The following is a 23466-nucleotide window of genomic DNA, read 5'->3' as shown; positions in this document are numbered from 1 at the left end:
GTTAGGATTTTTTTCAATGCAAAATCTCAAAATTCTATTTGGAATAACTTTGGCGTCGGTTGACGAATCTGCCTGAAAATTTCCTCAAATTTGCCTCGCCGAGCTCCGGTCCTTCCCTGAAAGTTTGGAGGGGGATTCGTGAAGCGGGGGCCGAGATAAAAGGGGGGTCCCAAAACATGTTTTCCCCATGTTAATTTCCATAGGGCGGTCAAACTCACTTTTAGCCCGAACAGCTGAATGGATTTCCACCAAACTTGGCAAAATTGTAGGGACTGGTAGCCCGATGTGCCTTTGCTATGTCTCAAGATATGTGCTCCGGTGGATTTTGAGTAATTTAGGTTCAAAAAAACATATATATATCTATGGCCGCGCCCCGGTACGCGCACCGGAGAGCGCAGCGGGCGCGACACGCGCGGTGCGCACGGAAAGCTGATTGGCTCTCAGGTGTCTGTAAACATTCCAAACAGTCCGGAGCGGCCACCATCTTGTGTCTCGGTAGGATCGAGACACAAGAGGTGGCCAAAACAAAGGGGAAAAACACCATAAGGGGGCAGAGTAGACCCCCCCTGACCCTCTAGGTTTGATGTGGGGGTTATAAAAGGGCCCCACGCTGATTTGCGCTGGGGGAGCGCCAGGTACGCCAGGTACGCGCACCGGGGAGCGGACCGGGGAGCGGGCCATGGGGAAAGAAGATTGACAGAGTTTTAAAAAAATGTAGCCTTTATTTATAAATTGGAGGTAGTTCTAAAAAGAACTGTTTTTTTTCTTCTTTTTGTTGTTTTTTATTTTTTTTGTGTTTTATGAACATTTTTTACTTTTTTTGGCTTTTATGAACAATTTTTAATTTTTTTTGTTATTTTTATGGGGAGAAACAAAAAACAGGGAATTGAAAATGGCTCAACTGGAGCAAAAAACAAAAACCGGAAAAAATTAGGGTTTTTTGGGGCAATTGTGATTGTCACCAGCAAGGACGATGAGCTTTACGCTCTTTTCCCCATAGGAGATCAGCTTGCCACAATGAATGCATGTAATTCTAAAATCTTCAAATGGCTGTTGAATACAAGGCATCGTCTCCGTTGTTTCTGGTCCTGATGGAGTGGGTTGCTTTCTTTTGGAGGTGGTCCTTGAAGACTGGGGGAGGTTACTGGCCAGTTCCCTGAACTCTGCAGCAGAATAGTTGTTTGGATGCTTGCGGGTCATATGCCTAATCATGGTATTGTTACCAAATGAATATTTTTTGTTTGGGTTGCCCCTTGAGAGTTCCATGCCACAGATTAGGCAAGTTACCTTGGCCGCATTGACTTTTTTCTTCCTCTCTGGGATTGAAAAAAACTCCCATACAATGTGTGGTTTGGGCTGGTATGGGGTATTCTGTTCAGGCAGCCATCTTCTCCCCTCCTCCTCTTCCTCTTCCTCCTCTTCTTGACCACCAATGTACTGTTGTGGTGGTCCTCTTGGTGGTGGTGGTGGTGGTGGTGCAGATGCTCCAGCTGTTGCTGCTACAGTAGCCATTCCAAAGTACAAAATAGTTCTCTATATTGCTGAATAAGGAAAAAAGGTGGGGTCTTTCATCATTTGGAAAAAAGAACTGTTCTGGACCAAGATAAGTGTTATTTTCAGGTCACAAGACCAGGGATTTCATCATTATGAAACCAAAACTGTTCTGCACCAATAAAAAGTGTTATTTTCAGGTCACATGAGCGACGCGCTTACGCGCCCGGGGGCACGCCACCGGGCGCGTCGCTTTAAGCGCGTCACATGTTTACGTTGCGCGATCGTATTACCTCGAGTGCTTCCGGGTGCGCTTACGCCGTGCGTATCACGTGGACGCGGCTACGCGATACGTCACGATGATGTTTTCGTTCGCGCCAATAGCGCTAACGGGACGCTCTCCGGAGCGCGCCCTGGGGCGCTTCAAAAGACTACGCTTTCCGGGCCGCTCACCGGGGCGCGCCCACTGGAACGCTCCAGGGTAAAAAAAAAATAATAATAAATATATATACATTAAAAAAAATTGTTTTAAATATAAATAAAATATAAGATTCATTCATTTTCAAAAATATTACATTTTATAGCTATAGACATTTGCTATTAACAAAATGTTTAAATTCAAAGGAAAAAACATAGGTTTGGGGTCTTATATGTAGTTAGGAATTAGCATTTAAAAAACCTATGAAATTCACTGAAAAAAACATAGGTTTTACACCAGTTATAATTAGGAATTAGCATTTGAAAAACCTTTGAAATTCACTGAAAAAACTGTAGGTTTCACACCAGTTATAGTTAGGAATTAGCATTTAAAAAAACCTATTAAATTCACTTAAAAAACCATAGGTTTCACACCAGTTATAGTTAGCTGGAAGTTTTACTCGCATAAAACCATTGAAATTCCCACGTTATAGTTAGTTGGACTCACTATAACTTGCGCGTGCAATGCACTGCTGATGACGTCACATATTACATCACTCATGACATGGTCAGTGACATCACTCATGACATCACTGATGACAGCATCCTTGTGACAGAGTGACATACCTCCTTTCACTGTAATGTAACCCTTGAAACACATATTCAAAAATACAAACTAAAATTTTCAAAACAATGCAGATACCCATACCAGTTACAACAACAAAATCAATAATTCCAGCATCTATATACACATCCACTCATTCACCAACAGTTCTATATAGTCACTCATACATGTACTCACTCATGATATGTAGTGATACACCTATATATCCTGTTACACACCAACAGTCACCCAAAAGTTACTCACACACATACTCACACATACAAATAAACTATTGAACATCTATTAATTTGCATATACAGCTATACACACACTACCACTTTACTTCTAAGGAAACTTACACATACTTACTCTCTTAAACAATTATTTATATAAACATATACTTATTTAAACAGGAACTCTTACAATCTCTTACTCTCACATATACCCACTTATATACATCAAAACTCACATACACTAGAATAAAATATATGTCGTTACTATAAAACACAATAGTGAGACAGTCATTCACTCACTAACACACACATATACACACTCATCCACCCATAAAGTCCTGCACATATGCTGTCTTCAAAACACATACAAACAGTGAGTCAGCCACCAACCCATGCAGCTACTTATACACAAAGTGAAACACTGATACATATATTTCAATATTTAAAAGTTACTCGCTAATATATGTATTCAATAAAATACACTTAATAAAGCAGTTAACCAATCATTTTTTTAAAAAAAAACATCCATTTACACACTTATTTAACCATTTATTCTTCCATCAACCTTTACAAATACAAATATTAAACATATTAATTTTAAAGAAAGACACACATTCACTGGCTTGTGTCATCAGTGATGTCATAAGTGATGTCACTGACCATGTCATGAGTGATGTAATATGTGACGTCATCAGCAGTGCATTGCACGCGCAAGTTATAGTGAGTCCAACTAACTATAACGTGGGAATTTCAATGGTTTTATGCGAGTAAAACTTCCAGCTAACTATAACTGGTGTGAAACCTATGGTTTTTTCAGTGAATTTAATAGGTTTTTTAAATGCTAATTCCTAACTATAACTGGTGTGAAACCTATGGTTTTTTCAGTGAATTTCAAAGGTTTTTCAAATGCTAATTCCTAACTATTCCTAAATATAACTGCATATATCTATATATATATATATATATATATATATATATATATATATATATATATATATATATATATATATATATATATATATATATATATATATATAGATATGCAGTTAAAAGTGTAACAGTCCATCAGCTTCTTGTGCAAAAGTACAATTCCAAACCCTTGGGAGCAGGCAACACCAAGGACATTTATAACTATGGGACAATGCCTTAGTATGCACCATGTCTGTGTAATTAAAGCTAAGTACCAAAGTGTTCAGAAATGAGAGAGAGCCCACAACCCCATGTCTAATTACATGTCATTTTCATCTTCATTATTGGCCAGAGGTCGTTCCAATGCACAGTTTGAAACGTCTTTCCTAATGTATCTGGGTTAGACAATGTAATGTAATTTTTTTTCTGAGAGTCAGTCCCAGGAAAAACCTCGTGGTGAGTGATAGTAAAAACATAATACTCCAACATCCTAGAAGAATTCTCCCAGGGTGTGGGGGTAATTAGATGTGTGTTTGTCTGAAACAAGCTCCTGCTTTAGGGTTTGCTTCTGAGAAACAAAAAAAAAGTCAAAAGTACAGAGTTTAACACTGGCCATGGGCATCTTTAAGTATGATGGGTGGGGTGGCACCCGTAAGGAGGGTTGAGGTAATGTCCTCAACCACCCGAACGGATGCAGTACCATCTGCCAAACACTAAACCAGGCCCTGACATTTGTACATGGAAAGTGTTCTAATACTTCTGGCCATATTCACTCTACATGAAGCTACTGAAATAAATATTTAAATATTAGGCCTTCCATAAAGTTAATTTTTCTGCCTATGGGAGTGGTTTAGATAAACACCTGAATATTCTGGTTATTTAGGTTTAAAATCAAATAAACCTCGCAGGGCTGTACCAATTCAGGGAATCCCTGCAAGTTGTACCTTTTCTGGGCTCTTTTCCACTACTTTCTCCCAATTTACTTCACTCTTTTCTGCTCAATCGGAAATATCTGCCATGAAGGATATCTTTTGTCAACTGTGTTAGCGCACACAGGCTTACAATTCCTAGTTCGGGAAGCAAAATTTCCATTTTAGAAGTGGCAGTCAACTTTTTTTTGTAAAAGGTTAAACCAATCGCCAAAAAAGAGTTTGACAATTGTGCACACTGCATTTGTAGTAGTATATTAGCAGCCGCAAAAGCCTCAAATTGAGCGGCAATATTTCAGCAAAGATCTTTTCTTTATCTTCCGTTGCATGTACAATTTGAGGCAAAAGCAAAATTGAGCGGCAATTTTTCAGCAAAGATCTTTTCGTTATCTTTTGTTGCATGTACTTTCTCTGTCTAAATAATTAAATTGTTAATGGCATGTCTGGATTTTTGTGTCATAATAGATTGGAAAACACAGAACTATCTGAAGGAGATTAGCAACGCAGTGAAAAGAATGCAAGATGTATTAAAGGTTGATATATCCTCATCAGAGTCAGTAAAGGATCTACCAGGTAAGTAAACTAGTCTACCAGGTGACACGGGTGACAATGTGTGGTTTGTTTAATGATGTACTTGATGCACGAGCACAGCTGAATACTTCATTTGAGAAAAATATAAATAAATATGTTAACAGAAAAAGTTGCTGTGCTTCTGGTGACAATTGAGCGAATGCTGAATAAGGAATATCAGATTTGATTTGACTTGATTTAATGTATAAAGTGCAACATATGCCAAAGGCGTCTTGGCGCTACCTGAAGTGAAAGGACTGGAACAAGAAATACGATGATTAAAAGGCAGAAGGAAACGGCCAGGTTTTCAGTGACTTTCTAAAAGCCGGATGGTTGAGGGTATTCCTTAGAAGGTCTGGCTTTTGATTTCAAAGGCGAGTGGTTGAATAAGAAAAACTTCTACCTCTCCAGGAATCTTTGCCGATAGTTGGAACAGACACTTTGTTAGCTGAAGCTGATCGTAAGGGTCTGTTTGTGGTGTCCCACCTGAGTTTGTGTTTAAGCAGAGCAGGGTCTGCATGGTAAAGTGATTTGTGCTTCAAAGGCAATTCCCTTTTTGATGGGTAGCCAAAGTAGATCACGCCTAGTTTTACAAACGGGTTCAGATTTTTAAAATACTTTTCAGAACCCTGAATGCTGCATTAAGTGTTTTGGAGTCTATTCCAAAAATTATTTTGGGCTCCAACATGAAGAGCATTACAATAGTCTAATGGAATAGCTCCATGGAAGTGATCGCTACCTGCAGATCTGAAGGCAAAAAGGAAATATTTACTTTAGCACTTTTAAGGAATGAAAGCAGGAAGAGGGGAGAGAACTGGTTTGATCCTTAAAAGAGAGGTTTGTTGGAGGGTAAAATGTTATGGTCTTGGGGCACTAGACCAGGGCGGCTTAATTTGAGGGGGTGCCTCTACATAATATGAGAAAACACATGTGCGAGTGACAGATATTGAATCAGGCTTGCTTGCACTTTATTGCAATTAAACCACGTCAACAAGAAGTGTAAAGAAACACTTTAAAATTCAACAATGAGCCTGGGAGTCTTAGCAAAGGCTGGGCATTTAAAGACACATTTCTGGAATGAAGCACAAATGCATGCAATGCAAATATATTTCTAAATGAATGGTAATGCAGAGGAGAGAGAAAAGAAAACATTTTCAAAAAACACTGTGCATCATAGCCTCAGCCAAGGATCCTAGATAGATGGCTGAGGGGAACCACACCTGCGTCATGACCCAAGGGGTCATTTGTGTGAGGTAGTTCAATGAATGCACTGTGGGCAGCTCTTTTATACTCTTTAAATGATGATCTATCGACCGTGGACTTTTGGCCACTGCTAGGAAATATTAGGAACACAGTAGTGACACCCACATTACAAAGGTTTACCAAAAGGTCATATTCTCACGTCATGCTGCATGTCTTAGTTACATTAAAGCTAGCATAAAATAAAATAATATGAAAGATTGAAAGGTGACAAATGGCCCCCACCATCAGGTAATGCGTGATGTTCCTCTTAGCTCGGGAAGTTCCCAGTTCTTGCGGTATCTACATGGGTGTAAGAGAAGAAGAGCACATCGAAGGAGTGAGGGCCTTATGGGCAGTGTGTTTGCGAAGAAGTCAGAGCCGAAGCATTGTGTATGTCCCAGAAGAAATAATTTGTATTTCAGCACAGAGCCATTTTGGGCCTACTACATTAAAAGAACAACTGAGACAGTATGGTCAACTTAACACCACTCTGGCTGGTGGGGCCTTTTCAGGTTCTCATGCAGGTGTACACAGAATGGGCATGGGGCACTATATGGTAAAAACTAGAACCTGCTACATTTCTTCCTCTTGTTCATTCTTGAACAAAATTCTTACAGCATACCTTTCAGGTCCTCCTTCTAGTTGGTGTATCCCAGGGGTGTCATCCATATTGGCATATTTGGGACATTCGTTCTCCTGTGTCTTCCTTAACTCTATACTCTCCTTCAGGTATGTTAATGAGGGATGCATATGGTGTCTGTGTTGGTGATGGTGGATCTAAATTTAAATCCTATCTCTGTTAACATCTACTAGTGGTGAGTTGGGGGCTATCGACCTGGCATTTAGTAATGGTAGCAGGCTGCATTTAGTGTAGTCCTATTGTTGTCACTTCTACAACTGCTATAAGTGCTAAGTTATTCACATTCCCTATTCTATCCTTGCTCTCCCTTTGCTAATTCTGCTGCTCTCTGGAGCTGCAACTGCTACGGACATAGTGTGCTGGCTGAAGAGCACATCACACATTAGGACACAGCCCACGTATTTAGAGACAGGTTGGACATTGTAGCACATGCTGTTTTCTGTGTCTGTAGGCCGGTGTGTGTAAACTTAACATCCTGCCCTGCCAACTGTCCCCCTGTCCCATCTTTATCAATAGCTATTTATTCAATTTGGAACAATATCTCTGTGTCATTTAAGCAGTATCTCAGGTATAGAACTGTGATCAGAATGCACTAAAAGAGCGTAGTCAATATAATGGCAGCAATGGGGGTCAATACTACTAGTAGCACCCATGGTTATTTGCTCTCATTGTTCTGAAAGTCTTGAGGCATTGTTCCAATTGGTGGTACATGTGGCTAGTGTGACAAGTTGGAAGAATGTCTTATCTTCTGCTGTACTTTTATTCTTTTCAAAAATCTGCTGAGGAATAATGCAGAGCCTCAGTGATCATACATGTAAACAGAAAAAGTAACCGTTGGTGCCTGTCTTCAAGTAATTTGAGAGGTTACAAGCACTTCTGTTACCTAGGCACTTTCAATATGAAGAAAACAAAGTGATGAAGAAGGTAAAGATGTCTTGTTGTCACAACTTGTAGATCTAAGTGGTTGGGGCATAGATGTTCGAGACGCCTTTAGTTGATGTATCATTGGGGCACTTACACATTCTTCCTTTATCTGCTGTGTGCAGCAAGCGCAACCCTTCAAGATGAGCTTGGGATACCATTATCACTTGGTACTTTTCGTGGAACACATGTTGTAACGAGTCTGTCCTTGATGTCCAGTTTGTGTCCTTCCTGTGTGCCCGCCTACCTCGCCGCCCTCCATCTTCCCTCCCCGCTCCCCGCCACCACCGCAGACCCCGCCCCTTTTCTATTCGGTTCCCTCCCCGCTCCCGCCTCCCAGCTGCTCCGCCCACCCGCGCACTTGGCCTTTATATGGCGACCGTGCGACACAGGTAAGTGTGACCCACTTGTGGGACACCCCCGCGCCGCACGGCCACCAGCTGCTGCGTGTGCCCCTTAGCCTGGTCCCTGCCGCGCTGCCTGCCTCGCCGCCGGCTGACTCCGTTTTCGTTTGTTTTGTTTTATTTTGAACGTCATTTGTGCTTGTTTTTATTGTACTTCTTGCCCGTGTTAGCGCCTGTGCTTTCCATTAGACTCTGCTGTCGTTTGTTTTGCTTATTTTGAACGTCATTTGTGCTTGTTATTATTGTAGTTTTTGCCCGTGTTAGCCCCTGTGTTCTCCATTAGTGCCTGTTTATTTCTCCAGTTTGTGTCCTTCCTGTGTGCCCGTCTACCTCGCCGCCCTCCATCTTCCCTCCCCGCTCCCCGCTTCCCGCCACCACCGCAGACCCCGCCCCTTTTCTATTCTGTTCCCTCCCCGCTCCCGCCTCCCAGCTGCTCCGCCCACCCGCGCACTTCGCCTTTATATGGCGACCGTGCGAACGCGCAGCGGTCACGCGCAGCGGGCGCGCCGATTGTGCGCCGAAGGCGCGCCAAAGGTAAGCCCGTCTACGCCCGTCCGCGCCTGGACCGCGCCCAGTGCCAGGACCCCTGGCCCACGGAGACCCCGTCCTACCCGCCTGACGTACTCCGCCGCCACCCTCACCGCTCTCAACACCGGCCGACTCCCAGAATGCCATCAAGCCACGCCACGAGGTACCCACGGACCTTTCTGCTGTCACGCCTGCAAGTTCTCCTGCATCCGGACCAGCCTCGCACCAGCACCCGCCAAGTCGAACACCAGCAGCACCCACCTCAAGTGCATCCTGCTCAACACCCGCTCCGTCCACAGACACGCCATCGAACTCTGGAACCTTCTAGACGCCACAGCCCCTGACGTTGCCTTCCTCACGGAGACCTGGATGAACGCCTCTTCAGCTCCCGACATCGCCATCGCTATCCCAGAGGGCTACAAGATCGTCCGGAGGGACCGAAACGCCAACCAGATGGGAGGAGGCATCGCCATCATCCACAGGAACACCATCCGTCTCACGACCAGCACCGACAACACCCTGACCAGCGCCGAACACCTGCATTTCCAGATCCACACCAACCCGAACACCACCCTCAGAGGCACCCTGATCTACCGACCCCCTGGACCACGCACACAATTCAGCGAGGACATCGCCGACTTCGTCAGCCCGCATGCCCTCCCCTCCGCCGACTACATCCTCCTGGGAGACCTCAACTTCCATCTGGAGAACAACAACGACCGCAACACCAGCACCCTGCTCGACAACCTCGCCAACCTTGGACTCAAGCAACTGGTGTCCACCCCAACCCACCTCGCCGGACACACACTCGACGCAGTCTTCTCTTCCAGCACAGACATCGACTTCAGCCACGCCACAGAGCTTCAATGGACGGACCACAGCTGCGTCCACTTCACCTTCAAGAGAACGACGACCCACCAACACCAGCAACAGGCCGCCCGCAGAAGCTGGAGCAAGATCACAGCAGACCAGCTCGCCACCTCCCTGAGCCAGCACCCTCCTGCCAGCTCAGCGAACCCCAGCCAGGCCGCCGACAACCTCACGAAGTGGATCAGCAACTGCGCGGACGAACTCGCCCCACTGAGGACCCCGCCCAGCAGACCCGGCAGCAAGAAGGCCCCATGGTTCACGAACGAACTCAAGAGCTCCAAGAAGAACTGCCGAGCCCTCGAGAAAGTCTGGAGAAGGGAACCAACACCGGACAACAGGACCTCCTTCAAACTTGCCACCCGGAAACACCACCAGCTGATCCGCGCCGCCAAGAAAACAGCATTCAAGGACCGGTTGGACAACAACGCACACAACTGCAAGGAACTCTTCAACATCGTGAAAGAGCTTTCCAACCCCAGCGCAGGAAACAACGACATCACCCCATCGCAAGACCTCTGCAACTCCCTTGCTTCATACTTCCACAACAAGATCGCGGACATACACAACAGCTTCAACAACCAACCAACGCACACCATGACCGAACAACCTCCCCCCACCACCACCCTCCACGCCTGGAGCCCGATCAGCACCGAAGACACCATCCGCACGATGAACTCCATCCACTCCGGATCACCGACCGACCCCTGCCCTCACCACGTCTTCAACAAGGCCGACGCTGTCATCGCACCCCACCTGCGAGACATCATCAACACATCCTTCGACACCACCATCTTCCCTGAGAGCTGGAAACACGCCGAACTCAGCGCTCTACTCAAGAAACCAACAGCGGACCCCACCGACCTCAAGAATTACCGCCCCATCTCGCTCCTCCCGTTTCCAGCCAAAGTCATCGAGAAGACCGTCAACAAGCAGATGGCCGCCTTCCTCGAGACGAACGGATCGCTCGACCCCTCTCAGTCCGGCTTCCGAGCCAATCACAGCACCGAGACCGCCCTCATCGCCGCCACCGATGACATCCGAGCCCTGATGGACAATGGAGAAACAGCGGCCCTCATCCTCCTAGACCTCTCTGCGGCATTCGACACGGTCTGCCACCGCACCCTAGTACGGCGCCTCAGCAACATCGGAATCCAGGACAAGGCGCTGGAATGGATCATCTCCTTCCTCGACGGAAGAACACAGAGAGTCCGCCTACCACCGTACAAGTCAGAGACCTCCGAAGTCATCTGCGGTGTCCCCCAAGGATCATCCCTGAGCCCCACCCTCTTCAACGTCTACATGAGCCCCCTCGCGGCCATCGTACGCAAACACAACCTCAGCATAATCTCCTACGCCGACGACACCCAACTGATCCTCTCCCTGACCAACGACCCCGCCGCCGCCAGAGCCAACCTGCACGAAGGGATGAAAGAGGTAGCCGAGTGGATGACGACCAGCCGCCTGAAATTGAACTCGGACAAGACGGAGGTCCTCATCCTGGGCTCCTCACCCTCCGCCTGGGACGACTCCTGGTGGCCTCCCGCCCTGGGCACCGCACCCAAACCGACAGACCATGCACGCAACCTAGGCTTCATCCTGGACTCCTCCCTCTCCATGACCAGGCAAGTCAACAACGTCTCCTCGGCGTGCTTCAACATCCTACGCATGCTACGGAAGATCTTCTGGTGGATCCCCACCGAGACCAGGAAGACCGTCACCCAGGCCCTCGTCACCAGCCGACTGGACTACGGCAACGCCCTCTACGCCGGTACCACCGCCAAGCTCCAGAAGAGACTCCAGCGGATCCAGAACGCCTCAGCCAGACTCATCCTCGACATCCCACGAACCAGCCACATCTCCGGACATCTGAGAGACCTCCACTGGCTTCCCGTCAACAAAAGAATCACCTTCCGCCTCCTCACCCACGCACACAAAGCCCTACACGACCAAGGCCCGAGCTACCTCAACAGCCGAGTCAACTTCTACGCTCCCAAACGCCACCTCCGATCAGCCAACCACGCCCTCGCCGCCGTCCCCCGCATCCGAAGAGCGACTACAGGAGGAAGGTCCTTCTCCTACCTGGCCGCCAAGACCTGGAACTCCCTCCCGACCGACCTACGCCTGACCCAAGACCACCTCTCCTTCAGGAAGAAGCTGAAGACCTGGCTGTTCAAGCAGTAGCGGCACCCCCCCCCCCTCCACCCCCCCCAGCGCCTTGAGACCCTACGGGTATGTAGCGCGCTTTATAAGTGTCACTGATTGATTGATTGATTGATGTGATGCAGGGGAACGCACTGGATACTCTGTCCTGTGGTGGTGCCGGAGTTACTGCAGAGTTTCATGTGGGCTGAGCTTTGTCACTCTGTCTGAGGTGCTTCTCATGGACAACAGAGCAAGTGGTAGTGCATCAATCCAGGTGAGCTTAGTGGATGCACAAATCTTCCCTATCTTATTTTTCAACACTCGTTTTTTTCTCTTAGCACCACCTGCTGCTGTTGGAAGAGAGGCACAATGTAGTTTCTGGGTAGCTCCTAGCCCCTTGCACAACCCCCCAATCACATGTGAGATGAATGGTGGTCCATTGTCAGAACCCAAAAGCATAGGTACTTAAAAGCGTGGTATGCACTCTTTAAGGAGGCATTTGGGAACCGTTTGTGTATTGCAGTTCTTGGATGGGTATACCTCAGTTCATGTGCTGAACATGCACACAATAACCAACATGTACTTGTACTTTTGAGTAGAGGGCATGTTGATGAAGTCCATTTAATGTGGGGAAATTAAGTGGCCTTGGGCAGTGGAAGTACCCGTTCCAATGTTACCGTTGTACCAGCAGAAGAAAAACAGTCTGATCATTCCATCATGTCCTACATGTGATGGACCATGAAAAAGTCGGGCCAAGGGAGCAAGCATTATTGTTGCTAAACATATCTTTCCATTTGGGCCTATCCATATTCCCTCTTCTGTTTGCCTACATCCTCCCCTTTTCCATTCCTTCTTTTCTTCCACCCCACCCTTTGAGTAATATACTTTGGGTCATAATACATATCATCATCCTTTATCTTTATATCATGATATCATGTGGACTACAAGGAATTTGAACCATTGTGTTCTCACAACCTGTTAATGCTATTCCTTTTTTATGTCTGCATCAATAAATTCTTTACTTCTTGATACATAGTCCTTGGAGGTGGTGTGTGCAGCACATTCTACATTTGGAACTCTCTTTAGTAGCAACAGGCATTGCAATAGTAGTGCTATTAATGGTGCATGCTGAATTTGTTGGCCAGCTTTGGTGAGAAATCTCCTCATAGCTCACAGCTGATGAAGATCAGGGGCCACCTCAAAATCATATTTGCAGTCTGTGTAAAAACTGTAAATGGTCACTTTTCCTCCTTTATGTTGGTAATCTCGCAGTACATTCCAGTACATTTCTAGCCATGCCCACTGCGTAAGAAATTTGCATTGAGCCTGCGTTATCGCTGATGTATGAACCATGAACTATTAGATCTACATCTTCATCGGGGAAAGGTGTCTCTCTTAAATCATGTTGAACATTTACATTCGTATATGTTGGTAGCACACATGAACTATTCTTTACCAAACACTCCCAGTCTATTACCCATTGCTAGGTATGAAAGCAGTAGTGGTGCAATGTGTGGGGCAAATTGTCAGAATTACAGAACACATTTGCACCAGTGAAGTTTTCTAACCAGATATGAGAGGATGAAAACATTTATCATCAAGCACATGCATGCAAACATTTTGAAAAGAGGAAACCTATTACACTCTGTGTGGGAATGAAGGAAAACACCTAAAAATTATATTGGCATCCCTATACAAGACTTTAAAAAGAAATCCATTATCTTCAAAGGCAAAAGAAGAATTAGAACATTGTACTATAGCTTGTCCCAACAGCAAACACAGAGGAAAATCTCTGTCACAGTAATACCTTTGGAAATCAAAATACTCATAGTTGTCAAACTGTGCCAATCCTTTATACCTTGAAATTTAATTGCAAACACCCTTAAATACTACACCTATTTATTGAAAAACATAATAAAGCTGTACACATTGTACCCTTTAAACATTATACTTTGAAGCATTGTTATTCAATGCACACTATCCCTCTGCATTGGCATATACTCATTACTAAAGATCAATATATAAACATAATATTAAATGTGTACACATTGTATCTGTAAAACATTATACTACTAAGCATTGTTATTCAATGCACACTATCCGTGTGCATTGTCATATACTCATTACTAAAGATCAATACATAAACGTTATATGAACATAATATTACTACTTTTTATCCTGTCCTTTGTAGCCCCTGGCGAATGTACTACATTAGAATGCATTTTAGAAAATTCCACCTCACAATTGAGGGCCATATTATCAAGAACGGCGATAACATTATCGCCGCGTTAGCGGCAGGAAACTGCTGCTAAAGCGGTGATAAGGGGCTTGATAATATGCCCTTGTGAATTCCCATAGAAGCCAAGGTTTGATGTCCTTCAGACCAGAACCTGGGCTTCTATGGGAATTCTGAAGGGCATATTATCAAGCCCCTTATCGCCGTTCTTGATAATATGGCCCATAATTTGTTATTATAATATTTTCTGCAGCTCTGAAGAACCTAGAACTGAAAAACATTAATATACATACACAATATTTATGTTAGATACACACACAAAATACTACTTCTCATTGCGCCATCTAAGAAGGCAAAACCCTTCAAGAACGCAATGTACCTAGTGCTATTATATATATATCTGCTTGTGAGGATGGCACTGTTATATGTTAAGCGGTGGTCTGTGGATGAAGAAATGGGGAAAACAAGCCAGCTACCTAACCTGACCTAATTGTGTGATCCTGGGCATTTCATTTCTAATGGCCTTCCTGTCTGGTCCAACGCCCGGACTCTTCAGCCAGCCAGGAGCGCTACTCCTAACGGCAGCCCAGGAAAAAATCAATTAATCCTTCCAACGCACGCATTGTGTTCCAGTGTACGTTAAGTTAAATAAAGCCTACTTTAAAATACCATGGTTTTTTTTGTAAAGCGTACGTTCACTCAGAACGGTATTTTGGCGCTAGATAGCAGATCCTTATTGCTCAATGTTACTCATTTTATCCACCTTAGAATGATGAAGGGCTGATCAGACCCCACATCTATTCACCTCAGAAGATTGAAATGCACCGGAGACCTAGCAGCATTGGAACATGCGACCATGAAGTCAAACACAGGCGCCTACAAACCCAACTCACGTTCATTGTGTGAAATGCATGTTGTGTAACACGTCGTATTTTCCAGTGTGTTTCTCATAAGGGCCTATACTAATGTATTGGACCTATATTTTGAAGTGTAGTGTTGTCGATAGGTGATTGGTGTCATTTAATCTCCATCCAGGAAATGTTATATGCTATTCAAGACCAAAATTCTGTGTATTTAGTGTGCATTCCATTCCATCAATTTGTCTCCCCTCTTCTCTCTCTAGTTCCTTGCATATAAAGTCGGGAGAGAAGAACAGACTTATTTTGCTAATTCCTTTCTTCTGTCTAAAGTTCACCATCTACTCCGACATTTACGTTGCTCTAAGTCTAGTGTCACTAACTTCCTTGGCAACGAGACACAGTTTCAATATCTTTTGAATTAGCTAACTCCGTGTTCTGTAGCTGTACTTCCTTGAGTGGTGCTTGCATTAGGGCTATAGCTTCTGCCTGGAGGGGTGGCACCTTTGTTACTGCATGGGCTGTTGTTGAATTTCGCCGCAGGTAGAAGAAAATTATTTGGGGCTTAGTTGCTTCGTGCTGCATTATTTTGTGCTTGTTAAATCCTCAGTGTGAATGCCTGCGAAATCCCTCCTCCCCCTCTTCCTGCTACTTGACTGAATAGTCAAGTGGGAGGATCCATTACTATAGTTCAAGCATGCAAAAAGGTGTCGTGAGAAGCGTGCAGGGTGATGGTCAAGGAACGCAATGTACATTATTTAGGTTGTAATGAGTTAAAATAGGGGAGCCTATTGACAAAAGGTTGTAATTTAAGAGTTGTGATGGCTGCTATTTTGAAACTAAATGTGATATTAAATGTGACATTCCACATCTACATCAATTGCAGCACTCTGTTTATCTGTACCCCAGGGGACTGTTGTCATATATGAATCACTTATTTTGATTCTTTCATTTCTATTTATAGAGATCAGAGCCAATGTTCACGCATTTCTACCTAGCAGGCCTGCATCGCTAATGATGGGACTGATATAATGATGCAAACAAAACAGCTGCTGGTGTTAGGTCAGCAACTTGAAGCGAGGGCAGGGGATGACAAATGTGCTCATGCAATGAAAATAGATTCAAAAGAAATCAAAGGAATCAGAAGACAATCAATATAGCAAAATATTCCTTTGAATTTCTGCACTGACACTGGTGGCAAAATACAGCAGCCACAACAATATTATTATGATATTCGATAGTACTAACAAAAGATATCAACATCACAAAAGAACCATGACACAAGTTATACAAGTTATGCACAGAATAAATGTGCTTTGGCCTAAAAAAAAAAAAGGGCAGGCAAACCTATCTATCTATATTTAAAAATAAAGTACATGTAGTTAGGGAAGTTTAATGCTATTCTCTTCTGTCGTCCCGGTCAGAACAGGAAACCACTTACTTATCTCTTGAAAAGAGACTTCCTCGTCCCTGGTAGCTAAACAGGCAAAGGACGTTGTACTCTAAACATCATTATTTCAACCTTTAAAATAAATGCACTGTATCATTGGTGAGACGTGAACCGATATCAAATCCCAGTCTGACATTCCACTCCCACCAGAATTCTGTCAAACCTGAGAAATGCGGTGGCCTTGGCTAGCAGCCGATGATGGCGGCAGCATAGGGGACAGGCTCCACAGTTGAGGCGGCCTCTCCAACTATCCGTCACATAATCCGTCACATTTTTCGAGCCCTGAAGGGGGAAACCAGAGCCCAGGACCGGGCGGTGCAGGTGGCGGGAAGCGGCGTCCAAATCCGACGCCTGGTGACCAATCTCCATCGGAGCTGCGGACTGGCCCGCTCCGACTGTTCGAGCCGGGACCTTCCCTACACGAATAGCCCGACAGGAAGTGTGACCGCTCCGGGGGACCTGCGCCGGAAGTGCCCGCACGTCGAGAAAGGCTGCCGGAACCCAGTATACACACCGATCGCCGGGACACTGTCTGCGGCCGGAGATAGAGTGGCGGCGCCTGCTCACCTTGGCCGCCGCCTCCGGACCCGCATGGTGCACGACTGGCCGCCGCACACGGAGTGAAGCTGCAGATTGTGGAAGACGGCCGCCATTTTCGGGCCGGCGGAGGTTAGTGCCCGCCAGCAGACCGCGGAGGGGTGCTGCCCCGCTGTTGGGGACAGACGGAACCGGCGGACCGGACAGGGAGCACCCCCGTTGCCAGCCGGGGGTCCGAGTGCGCCGAGGGCAGATAAGAGACTTGCCACACACTGCGCTCTGGCGAGGGCACTAAACGACCCCAGCGGCCTCTAGCACCCGGCCATCCTCCGCACCGGTGGGACTTACGGCACATTGCACGGGGCGCGGGGGATAAGACACCCCCCCCTTTTTTCTTTGTCTGTGCGGACGACTTGAGGACGCCTGGGCTGGCCACCCAACAACCATTGCTATTCACCCCCGACACAAAGGAACCACTACCACCACGGGGCGTCTGGGTGCCCCAGACAGCAGCTGGACACTTTAGTGGGAGCACAACCCGCTCTGAGGAATGTAAAGACTGTACAGTGTACCTGCACCCGGCTGGTGGGTCTGACCACACTCTGAAGACCGCACCTGGTGCATAGGGGCAGAACGGGCCCATGGAGCCTGGCAGGACTCGGCTATTTAGCGCCTGTGGACAGCAAGGGAGCTCCCTGGTCACCCACGCACGTGGGCAACGATTCCAACGCACTGCAGCTGTTGCGGGTGGGTGGACCGAACAAGCTGGGTCGGAAAGGCCTGAAAACCACGAAGAACACAGGCATGGCAGGAAAAGGACCAAAGAGTGGCACTACACAGACCCGTATAGACCGTTTTGCCTGCGACAAACCGGCGATCTCCCCCACAACAGGAAGAGAGGCGGGAGGCAAATCCGAGGATGCTCCAGGAGGTAAGAAGGCGACTTTGGACGACGTAATGCAGGCATTGGCTCAGCTACAGACGACGGTGGGCTCAATCTCAATGGACGTAACGTTGCTCAGAGCAGACCTCCACAAAATGTCGGAGAAAGTCAACGCCATGGAAGTGGTCACAAAATCCCTTGTAGAGGATGTCTCTGAACTCCAACAGGCGGTGGAAAAGTTGGCGACGGACAACAAGGTCCTACGTGAGAAGCTCGATGAGCAGGAAGGGCGCTCCAGACGGAACAACGTCCGCATAATTGGTGTACCAGAATCGGAAGGCACGAGAGCCATGGACCTATACGTGGAAAGCCTGATCACAAATGAACTCAAGCCAAAAGGACTGTCCACCTTATTTTCAGTGGAGAGGGCACACCGTGTACCAGGTGGTCAACCGAAACCGGGGGCATCTCCGCGGCCTATTGTGGCTCGGCTCTTCAATTTCCGGGACCGGGACGCCATCTTACAGGCGGCCAGGACGTCCCCTCCCATCAGACTTCAGAATTCCACTGTGGCTTTTTTCCTGACTATACGGCGGATGTCGCGCGTAGGAGAAGAACCTTCTTCGAGGTGAAGAAAGAACTCAGAGCACGAGAAATCCCATATTCCATGCTCTTCCCGGCCAGACTCCGGGTGGTAGCGGAAAATAAAACATGGTTCTTTGATACCCCAGTATCCGTGCACGACTGGCTGGAGGGATGGAGGCCGGGCCCCCTCCCTCGGCGATCCAACCGGCATCCGAAAGGCCGTAACACTGGGCATCATCCAGAATCCCAGGCATCGGGAGGGGGCCCGGAATGCAGCTCGCCCCTAAGAGACGAAGTGGGGGAAAAGGACAATGAAGATCAATGATCTCCAGGTTTGATAATCTGCAAGACTTATTGCGCTGCGAGCCTACTGCCCGCCATTGGACACTGGGTGATGGACCTCCGGGGAAGAAACTGAGGGACCGCGGACTGCGGAGAGTCCCTCACCCCGACGCGCAAGTACAATGTTTTGGGGTTGGGGCATGCACTCTGCTCAGTTGGGGGGGCGGGATGTTTTGAGTCCGTATAGCAAGGGGGCAGGGAGGGGGGGGTGAGTGGGGGACGGGGGATGGTTAATGTTAGAGATCGGTTGGTCTTGAAAGTTAAGGTTTTGCCACATGCACATGCTGATTGGTATGACACTGCCTCTGCAAGGCACCACATGACACGGGGGGGGTCACATGACAAATAGGCATGCTGGGGTTGCACCCGCTTTGTGCCTGCCCAAACACACTACCTCGTGCACGGGGAGATGGATCCACTCCCGGACGAGATCCTTCCACGGGACACGGGAGGGCCCACACCCTGCGGCCCTTCCCGGGGCCCGTTGCCGGCGAATGCCATGGCCAGGTTAAATAGTTTCACCCCGCCAGCCCCACTACAAATAATGTCCTGGAATGTCAGGGGCCTGGGCGATAAGATTAAAAGAGGCCTGGTGCTGCAGGGAATTAGGAGGCAGGGACCCGCCCTGGTTCTTTTGCAAGAAACACACTTAGTGGGGGCGGCCACACAAGCGTTGAATAGGCAGGGATACCGCATGATTGCACACGCAGAATTCACCTCGGGGTCTCGAGGCACAGGCATACTGCTGCAAAAATCCTCCCAATACATAGTGAAATCCACGAAGATTGACGACCAGGGACGCTTAGCGGCGGTGCATGGCCAGTGGGAGGGTAGGCTACTGACTGTGGTCTCTGTTTACATCCCGCCGGCGCTACAGGCTGTGGCGTTGCCGAGCCTTGGCAAATTCCTTTCAGAACTCCCTGAAGGAGAACTACTCATAGGGGGGGACTTTAACACAACACTACATAATGCCATTGATCGGTTCCCAGTACATGCACACACGGAAGGTGTGGTACTGCAAATCCGGACCCTGCTGTTTCACAGATATCGAGGTCCAACACTCGTGTCACAAAATATCGTCGTACCATGACGAATTAGGTGTCTACGGACCGGTAATGATTAGGACATTATCCCTATGCATTTGCGTCACGATCGAGCGATGCTAACACCCTTAAATCGTAGTTTCCGTCCCGAACCCTCAGACTCCATTTTGTAAACGGCATCCATCTTATGACTTGCCCTCATATAGTCAATTGATTAAGACCGAGTTTGATCTAAAAGGACACGTCCGCCGTAGCTGACTTCCCCATGACCTGGCCGAAGCTGACTCCACTGCCTCCAGCCAAGCCTGTTTGGGCAGCTCCTCGCCCAGTGGCGGAGCAAGATATCATCAAGGCACAACATGTCATAAACCATTCACTACATGCAGACCCTGTTTTCCATACACATACACCTGTCCATGATTCTTGTTTATGACCCGTTTTATGATGGGAGGGTGCCCGACCTTATTGGTGTTTCATCGATATCTGATGGGAATTCTGGATCTGGCGGGGTAATCCATCACAAACTGGACATCTAAAATATGTGCTGACCAGCATGACTTCGCTCTTTGTATTATTGTAGAAATATTTGTATAGCCATATCATAAACTCAAGAATTCTTGCCTGCAGCTGTTATTTATGTATATAAGGAGAAGGCTGGTTCTGTAAAAACGAACAGTCTCCTGAGAACTTACGGCCCGTGTTGTCGTACTTCTAGGACGCATGTTACTTGGTTGCAACCAATAAAAATCGATCTCTGACTTCAACTAGAAGACTCCGTGTTTCTGTAAGTCCAAAACAGGGAGAACTCAGAGGTCTTCGGGTGTGATCCCCTGGCACCACCGGGTCTCTAAAAACCCGGCACCTTAGTTGGCGCCCAACTCGGGGCGATATCAAGCGGTGACGGTCCAAGCCAGATGTTCATGAGGAGCTTCGTGTGAAAATTCCGGAGGACGGCCAGCCACTTCAGCGACCCCTGCATGTCGACGTGGTTCCGAAGGTCTTTGCTGCGAGGTTCCCCGCGTCCCGACGGCTACGAAGGACTGCTGCCCTGACTATCGCCCTGTTTTGGACCCAGTGATCCTTGGTAGAGCGAAACGATAGAAGAGTCTTCTAGTGACGTCACTGATCTTCAATATTTAGTTAAGTATAAGTGGAGCGTCTCCCAGTTCTTAGTTTGGTTCTTAGTTTTGGTATCCCAGAGATACGGTTTGTATTGGTTCTTGCAAGTACAAAACCGAGGGATTCACGACAATATCATAATTAGATAATCCCTTGAAGTTTGAAGCTAGACTAGTGAGCGAAGATGCCTGGTCTCAGCAGACTTGGAAACTTGTTTTGTCTTGGTTGTAGTAAGGACTCTCGATTAGAGGATTCGTGTCCGGTTCCTCCGATTGGAACTCCAACATATGAGTTATATATAAAGCATGGAGTAGGTCACATATAATGAGGTATGGATAAAATACACCCGCAAGGATGGTGTTTTAAAATGGCCCCAATATGGTAGTTTTGACTCAGAAATATTAGACAACCTCGAGATCAAATTGTTCAAGAAGAAAGCCCGGCCGGCGATGTTTGACTCTTTTCGCTTATGGCGCAAAGAAGCCAAACAGAAAGAAATAAAGTTAGCAAAGAAAACTAAAAAAGGCATGTCGATGGTACAAGCTGCCATCGCATACAGGGATAATGAGGAAGAGCAGGAAAGTGAACAAATGCTCAGAAGCAAGAAACTAGCAATAGATAAATGCTACCCGATGTTACCACATGGGGGACAAGACTCAAAGGGAGCATCCGAGAAGGATCCATTAATGTCCCATTTATTGAACTCACCACCCTCACATACATCGAGTATTGTTGGACCCCCGAGACGTATTGTTATACCGCGCCCTAGCGCACGAAAGGCAGCTCTTGCACAAGCACCAGCTTCTCTCCTGCTGGTTCCTACTTCTCCGGCGCAGCCTTCTCAAGGGCCGCCGCCTTTGCTACATACTCCATCTACTTCTACAACTTTGCCTACCGCTCCACCTGTTTATCCTGATACTACTCCTGCTACTGCTTCCACTTCCTCTGCTGTTGCTTCGACTTCCTCTTTACATCAGCCTGTCTTTTCTGGCGCATCTGCCTCGCCGCAAGCTTCTCCTTCTGTCAGACAGAGAGTGGCAAGAAATGTCACTGGTCTATTCTCGCCCTTCTTTGGGTCGCCTAAAACGACCCCTAAACCAGAACGTAGACAGTTGCGCAGTCAACTACCCGACTACGAGGAAAGAGAAGTACTGAATGAGTTAGCACGCAAATGGGTTACTGATACTGTAAGATATGATCTTCAGTCTGTTATGGAAGTTTTCCGTCAGTGGGATCCATCCACTCAAAGACACGTATTTGAGGAAATGTGTGTGTACCTCTGGAAAGATTTACGAGACAATGACCCAAAACGCAGAGTGCAGGAACTAGCCCGCATGCGATTCAAATTTTACGCAGGCATGATTATAGGCGCAGATGTTGAGAAAGCCATGGATTTGTTGTTATCTTATAGGAGCACGGGAAACAGCTCTAGATCGTTTGATGAGGATGATGTTTCTGATAGAAAAAGGGCGCGACAGTACCCCATGAGAGAGGTTCCTCCGGTATGGAGGGAAGGCGATGCGAACGCGCAACCGCCTGTTCCACCGCATTTCCAGCGTGTATGGGTACATGTCCCCTGGAAAAGATCCGAAGTTTTAGCACTCAAACAGACACTACCCGATCCCCGTAAAAACCCAGCTGGATATTACAAGGAATTATCACAGACTGCCAGCTCATGTATAATGAATTTAGCAGATATAGACATGTTGTTTGGGAACGTTGTTCCGCATCCTTTATGGAGTAAAATTCGTCATGTAGATCATGATCAGGAACTAGGTGACTCATGGGCTAATATCGCTGCTACTGATGCCAGACAAGTTGGTGGTTCTAAACCCGAGCCTTTAATAGCAGATCTTCCCGGTAGGATTATCGCGTACATGAAAACGTTAATGCCTGAATTACGTGTAAATTGGGACAAGCTATCTGCGTGCAAGCAGAAGAAAGATGAGAACGTGTCTGACTTTTTCACGAGATTGGAGGAGACTTTCACTGATCATAGTGGTCAGGACATGGATACCGAGGGTGGCCAAAGATTGTTTGTAGACAAATTTGTACATAATCTGCTTCCTGAACTGTGCAATAAATTGAAAGATTCAGAGAGTGCTTGGGCTGTTTCCACGTCAGCACAGATTTTAGCCACAGCTCAGTACTATGAAAATAGACGCAAAGACGAGCTAGATAAATCAGACAAGAAGACTAAAGAATTAAAAACTAAAGTTCTTCTCCAGCAAGCTTATCCGCCTCGCACTCCTAGTCAGCCCAACTATCAGCAACCACAGCAGTATTCGAGAAACGCGCAAGGAAACGAGTTTTCCCACCAGCGTTCTCCGTATGGCCCGAATCAATGTGCGTATTGCAAGGAAGAGGGTCATTTCAAAAGTAATTGCCAAGCGCTTGCACGACGTTCAAACGGTGTCTCCGGCGCAAGAGGTAGAGGTGTTCAACAGGCTCCTAGAGGTAGGGGTCGTGGAAATTTCTCCCAGAATACCATTTCTTTTCCGCAGATGACTATTA

At 46.8% G+C, this 23466-nt stretch overlaps 1 protein-coding gene across 2 annotated transcripts in view; it reads left to right on the top strand.

The window, feature by feature from the left end:
* The window catches only part of LOC147726039 (CD209 antigen-like protein C), a 583514-nt gene that overhangs the window by 210466 nt on the left and 349582 nt on the right, over positions 1–23466 (top strand). For both annotated transcript variants that reach the window (XM_086960156.1, XM_086960155.1), the window contains one exon: positions 5049–5156. In XM_086960156.1, coding sequence (XP_086816282.1) covers positions 5049–5156 — 108 coding nt within the window. The remainder of the gene's footprint in view (positions 1–5048; positions 5157–23466) is intronic.

Source organism: Lissotriton vulgaris, chromosome 3_1 (assembly GCF_964263255.1).
Source record: "Lissotriton vulgaris chromosome 3_1, aLisVul1.2, whole genome shotgun sequence".
In the NCBI taxonomy this organism is placed as follows: domain Eukaryota; kingdom Metazoa; phylum Chordata; class Amphibia; order Caudata; family Salamandridae; genus Lissotriton; species Lissotriton vulgaris.
Note: the sequence above shows the minus strand (reverse complement) of the source record. Positions and strands in the feature narration are given on the sequence as shown.